We start from the raw sequence: 5,984 nt of genomic DNA, 5'->3' as shown, positions 1-5,984 counted from the left end.
GGCAGGCTGGGCGCTACCTGCCCTGTGTGCAGGGGGAGGTGTGCGGGGGGGAAGGTGAGGGGGACCTGGCACGCACCCCGTGACACTCACGCTGGTCCCTTGCAGAGTTTCGGGAGACCCGGGCAGCGCAGGATTTCTTTGCCACTTGTCGGAGCCCCAAACTGTGCTGCGAGCTGACGCTGCAGGTGAGCATGTGCCAGGGCATCAGTGTGTCCCCTCTCCCCATCCAGCTGGGTCTGGCCACCCTGTGTGCTTCCAGTCAGTTGTGCAGCTCTTGGGGACCCCACTGCCCTGCATGCTTGTCTATGCCACCCATCAGGAGGGGGTCCCAGCCCTTCACTGACACTGCCTCTTCCTCTCTGCAGCCGCTCAGACGATTCCCCCTGGATGCTGCCATCATCTTCTCTGACATCTTGGTGGTGCCCCAGGTGAGAGCCATAGCCAGTGTTGGTGAGCAGCAGCTGGGAACGGGGCTGAGTTTGGGGCCACCCCATTCGTGCTTCTTCCATTCTCCCCTGTCCCCAGGCACTAGGCATGGAGGTTGTCATGGTCCCTGGCAAAGGACCCACATTCACAGAGCCCCTGAAGGAGGTGGAGGATCTGCTGAAGCTACGCCAGAAGGTGGATGTGACTGCTGAGCTGGGTTACGTCTTCCAGGCCATCACGCTGACACGACACAGCCTGGAGGGCAGGGTACCCCTCATTGGCTTCTCTGGGGCACCTGTAAGTGATGTGGCTCCTCCATGTGGGCTTCCCAGCTGGGCTTGTTTGCTCTTTCTTCTGGTGTTACTCTGGCCATGAGTCCTACAGAGCTGTGGGTGCCACAGAGATGTGTATGTGGGGGGACATTCAATGCAGGAGGAGCTGTGCCCCAGGCTCTGGAGTGCTCACAGGTCCTACCTTCAGAACTGTGACTGGCCCCTGGTGTTTCCTTCCTGCTCCATCGCACTCGTCTCTCCACTTCTCTCCTTCCTGCAGTGGACACTCATGTCCTACATGATTGAAGGTGGTGGCTCCACTACAATGGCCAAGGCCAAGAGCTGGCTCTACCGTCACCCTGAGGCAAGCCACCGACTGCTGCGCCTGCTGGCTGATGTTGTCACTGACTACCTGGTGGGACAGGTGGCTGCTGGAGCGCAGGTGTGTGCTATGGGGACAGGGCCAGGCAGGAAGGCAAGGACTGGGGACAAGGAGCAGAGAGGGTCCAGCTCCTGGGAGGATGAAGAGGAGGGACTGAGGTGCAGCTCTTCAGCCCCATGTCCCTGACAGGCGCTCCAGCTGTTTGAGTCCCACGCGGGGCACCTGGGCCCGGAGCAGTTCCAGGACTTTGCACTGCCTTACATCCGAGACATCGCCCGAGCTGTCAAGAGCAAGCTGAAGGAAGAGGCGTTGCCTCTGGTGCCCATGGTGAGTTGGGGCTGCCTGCATTGACCCTGGCATCTGGGGGCTGCTGGACAGGGGTGCATCCCCTGGGACCTGCCTCCACCAGCCTAGCACGTGGGGAGAGCCTTCACCCACAGTGGAGTTACTGCCCTTCTCCTTCCTCCCCAGATCATCTTTGCAAAGGACGCGCACTACGCGCTGCGTGACCTGGCCCGTGCTGGTTATGAGGTGGTTGGTCTGGACTGGACCATCCGGCCTCAGGAAGCTCGGTAAGAGTCTGGCAGAACGCTAAGGTGCCTAGGCAGCACGCTGGGCTGGGTACCCTGACCTTTTCCTCTGCCCTGAGCCATCCTAGGCCTGCTCCAGAGATGGGGATAGTTGGGTCCACATGCTGCGTGAAGCTCACAGCAACAAGGGGTTGCACTGAGGGGTCCCATGTGCCGTGTGGTGTGGGCTGCAGGCTGCTCCCAGCTCCTACACCACACACAACTCACCTGCTTCCTCCTTGCTGCAGAGCACAGACAGGGAAAGATGTCACCCTGCAAGGGAACCTGGATCCCTGCGCTCTCTATGCACCCAAGGTGAGCCATGGACAGCAACAGGGGGACAAGTTCCAGCCTGTGTTAAAAGGCCTCTGGCCTCAGTTTCCCCATCTGCAGTGCTGGCTCAAGTCCCAGCAGCACCCCCAAGCTGGCTGGAGACTGGTGGGGGTAGATTACTCTGGGCTGGAAAGGTCTGACCCATGGTTTCCCACTATGCCTATAGGAGAAGATCGGGGAACTAGTGAAGAAGATGCTGGAAGGTTTTGGGACCCAACGCTACATTGCTAACCTGGGCCACGGACTCTACCCCGACATGAACCCTGAGCATGTGGGCGCCTTTGTGGAGGCTGTGCACGCGCATTCCCGCCACATCAACAAGCACAGCTGAGCCTGGGGGCTTGGGGACAGGACTCTGGTTTGGGCACAGTCACCCCAAGTAGTGTGTTGTCACAGGGCTCACTCCAGGCTGGGCAGATGCATTAAACCAGCACCTTCTCCGCAGCAGCCGTGTGGCTCTGGCTGGGGGGATGGGGAACTGGATGGCCCTGGAGGAGACGGGCAGTGATGGCAGCCTGGCAGTGGGGTATGTGGGATCAGAGGGAGCCCCTGAGGCCCATCCTGCAGGTCAGAATGGAGAAACAAGGATGCCAGCAAAGTGGGGGGGATGCCGCTTCCTGCCAGGCTGCAGTGTTGTTCCAGAGCTCAACAAGCCTCTCCTGGTACTGTGGCTGTGCCCAGCCCTGCTAGGGGACATGAGCTGCCTGGGGCCTGCAGGGTCACAGCCTGCAAGCTGGGGATTTGCAGCCCACCACTGCCACAGGCTCAGTGTGAGCCATGCCACAGTCCTGCTCAGGTAGGAACTGGCAATGCAACATTGACCCTGAGCATTTCTTGACTGGGTGGGAGACCCAGCAGGACTCAGCTGGGGGATAGCCAGGCCCATGGCAGCCCTCCAGACATGACACCACCAGCACCCGGCCACATTGGCTGGGATGGCAACAGACACCATGACCCCAGCACCACCATCGCCTTCCTCCAGCTCCCAGAGCCATTTTGGGACCATCCCACTGGTCCTGGAGAGATCTCCAGCATGCACACCCCCCCATCTCCTCTGATCCTCAGTGCCAAGTTTGCCAGGGGCTCAGCCAACCCTGCAGAATGCAGCCCAGAGTGCCAGCAGCACCCATAAACCCTGGGTTATGACTCTGTGCCACCCCATCCCACACTGCAGCACACTCACTGTGGTCCAGGCTGGCTGTAGGCTGGATCAAGATGTGGGTGCCAACACTTCTTCAGCTGTCATGGACAGGGAAGTGCCACCAGTATGGGTAGGGTAGCTGATGCTGAGCTTGGCAGGGAATTGCATCCTGAAGCAGGCAGGGAGCATTCCCACTTCTCCATCCCCGGGCCTGGGTACCAGAGGGGGCTGCGCTGCCTCCTGCTCCCCGGGGCTCTGCCCTGCTCACGTCGCCCTCGATGCCAGGCTGCCCAGTGCTGACCCCTCCAACTTCAGAGAAAGGCAGTAGAGATACAGGTGGTAACGTTCATCCCTTTTATTATTAAACATCAGATGAAGAGGTCGCACACACACATACACGCACGCACGCAAAAAAAAAAGAAAAAAAAAGGAAGGAAAAAAAAGAGAAACAGACTGGTTGAAAACCGCTATTTCAGTGGCGACAGAGACCAAGTACAACTGGTTTCCTGGCCGGAGCGCGGACACAAGTCACTTGCCAAAAAATTAAGTCAAACCAGACAGCAGATAACTAGCCCACGTTCTCTAACTACAAGTCACCGTCCAGACTGGCCCTGGCCCCCCCCAGCCCTCCCGACCCGCTGGCAAAGAAACAAACCAAAACTGAAGAGCTGCTGGCCCAGGGCTGGAGAGTCTGCCCCCGGTGCAGGGCAAAGCTGGGAAGGCCCGAGGATCGGCTGCACCACGGAGCTGAGAAGCAAAGGGTGCAGGGAGGCAGCACGGCTGTGCCTGCCCCCCACCCTGCCTGGGACCGTCCTCCAGTGCCAGCATCCACGTGTGTCTGAGCGAGCGTCGCCCCGAGTCCCGCCCCGAGTGCCTTCCTTCGCTGTCCTCAAGCGCTGGGCAGATGCTCCTCCCTCCGTCTGTCCGTCAGGGCTGCGAGTCGAGCGGACGTTCACCTCCCCCCACACCCTTCTCACTGCCAACGATGCCATGGGAACCTGAGAAATGTTCACGTGCCTCCTCTTTTTGTCTGTGGTTTTGTTTTGTGTTTTTTTGATGTATGTTGTTTTTTTTTAAATAATAGTTATAATAATAATAATAACAATAATAATAGTAATAATAAAAATAATCGCCCCAGCCCACGACAATTTCAAGTATCCCCCAAATAAAAGACAGAATTATAAATAATTATAACTTTACAATTTAATAATTGACACATATACTATAGTATTTACAGTATCATAAATGCGCTTTTTTTTTTGTGTTACTTTTAGTAAGCAATCCCTGAGAACAGTTACTTTAACTTGTTTTTATTGAAGTATCTTCACAAATAGAGGAGTTTGCATGTCTCGGGTGGGCGGGAGAAGCGCTCTGCAAAGCCATCGCTTTTGGTGACGCATGAGGTTCTAGTGTTGCAGATTTCTTTGCTCGCTCTTTTTTGTTGTTGTTGTTGGTTGTTTTGTTATTTTTTTTAATTCTCCACATCATTTTGAAGATTTTTGCACTTTGCAACCTTCGGATCCCTCCAGCGACCGCTTCCTTCAAGAAAGAGGTATTAGATTTCCAGGTTAGCTTTTGGTATTGGCAAGGGAGGGCAGGGGGCTGAGCAAACCATCCTTTTTCCCTGTGGTTGCCTTTTGGTTTGTGCCCAAGGAATCTCTGGATCCTCTCAGCATGTGAAATGGTTAAATCCAAGAAGAAAGAAAAAAATATAAAATAAAAAAGAAAACAAAGAAAAAAAAATAGAAACAGAAGACCAGAACAGAGCAGCCTCTGCCGTGGGGGGGAAGGCGATCTCCACTTTCCTTCCTTCTTCTCTCCCGAGTCCCCGTGCTGCGGCTGGACCCTGCCAGTGAGCGTGGCAGTGGCCAGGGCTCACCCAAACCGTTCCCGCACCAGCAGCATCAGTTTTTTCTTGCCTTTGTAGATTTGTTTGAGATTGTCAATGAACTGGGCAAACTGTATATGCCCGTCCTGCGCCAGGAGGAAGGTCTCTCTGGCCTTGCTGAGGAACTCGATGAACTCCCCGTAGTGCCGCGGGCTGATGTGGGTGAGCCGGGAGTGGGTGGTGTTGATGTAGGCGCTTATCGTCGCGTCCAGCAGCTGTCGCAGGGGGGCTTTGTCAGTGGACATCAGCTTCCCCGAGTTCCTGCGGTTCGGCCAGCCCTGGGGCCGTCATGGTGCAGCGGCGAAGGATGTCCGAGAGCACCGTGGCACAGTGCACGCTCTTCACCACCAGCGGGATGATGGCCGCCAGCTCATTTTTGCCCAGAGAGTGGCTCAAGGCACAGGCCCAGAGCACGTCATTGATGGCAGGGTGTGTGTCCTGGTTGTAGGCCAGGTTGAGATGCGTCATGGCCAACGAGGCCAGTTTGAACGCCCGGAGTGGGTAGCCCCGGTGCTCCATGTAGCGGGCGATGGTGAAGAGCTGGGTGTAGGTCATGCCGGTGGAGGCAGCATCGATGACAATCTGGTAGGCAGTCTCGAAGGCGATGTGGTCCTTCTCACAGAGGGTCAGAGCAGACAGGGCGCAGTTCTGTGGGTCCTTCATAGCGCACTGCAAGGCCAGGGTGCGGGCACAGCTGGCCAGCTCTTCCCGCTGAGGGTAGTCCAGGCTCAGGCGCAGGATGGTGTTGTGGGACATCACTGTGGCAGCCACAATGCTGGTGGCTTCCGTAGGGGTGAACAGAGAGTACCAGCTCTGTAGGATGCTCACCAGGGCCCTCACCCCTGCAAGGAAACATTGGGGTCACAGCACAGCTCTGAAGCCTGGCTTGGATCGTGGGGCTCCTCCAAGTCCCTGGGGTGCCTGGAGCTGAGACAAAGCCAGCCCAGAGCAGTGCTGAGCTGCTGCCTCGACA

The 5,984-nt window shown here is 56.9% G+C and overlaps 3 protein-coding genes across 3 annotated transcripts in view; 1 reads left to right on the top strand and 2 right to left on the bottom strand.

Moving 5' to 3' along the window:
- HECTD3 (HECT domain containing E3 ubiquitin protein ligase 3) overlaps nucleotides 1-494 on the bottom strand; it is a 14,233-nt gene extending 13,739 nt beyond the window's left edge. The window contains exon 1 of the mRNA XM_010006700.1: nucleotides 347-494. Coding sequence (XP_010005002.1) covers nucleotides 347-494 — 148 coding nt within the window. The remainder of the gene's footprint in view (nucleotides 1-346) is intronic.
- Nucleotides 495-534: 40 nt separating this feature from the next.
- On the top strand, nucleotides 535-2,313 carry UROD (uroporphyrinogen decarboxylase). Its single transcript, XM_010006699.1, has 6 exons — nucleotides 535-723; nucleotides 979-1,140; nucleotides 1,270-1,407; nucleotides 1,552-1,652; nucleotides 1,898-1,964; nucleotides 2,149-2,313. The coding sequence occupies exons 1-6, from the start codon at nucleotides 535-537 to the stop codon at nucleotides 2,311-2,313; spliced, it is 822 nt and encodes a 273-aa protein (XP_010005001.1).
- A 2,297-nt stretch (nucleotides 2,314-4,610) lies between these two features.
- The window catches only part of ZSWIM5 (zinc finger, SWIM-type containing 5), a 110,820-nt gene continuing 109,446 nt past the window's right edge, over nucleotides 4,611-5,984 (bottom strand). The window contains 2 exon segments of the mRNA XM_010006698.1: nucleotides 4,611-5,284; nucleotides 5,286-5,853. Of these exon segments, the coding sequence (XP_010005000.1) occupies nucleotides 4,999-5,284; nucleotides 5,286-5,853 (854 nt within the window). The 3' untranslated portion in view covers nucleotides 4,611-4,998.

This window comes from Chaetura pelagica, unplaced genomic scaffold, assembly GCF_000747805.2.
Source record: "Chaetura pelagica isolate M959 unplaced genomic scaffold, ChaPel_1.0 scaffold69, whole genome shotgun sequence".
Classification (NCBI taxonomy): Eukaryota; Metazoa; Chordata; class Aves; order Apodiformes; family Apodidae; genus Chaetura; species Chaetura pelagica.
Note: the sequence above shows the minus strand (reverse complement) of the source record. Positions and strands in the feature narration are given on the sequence as shown.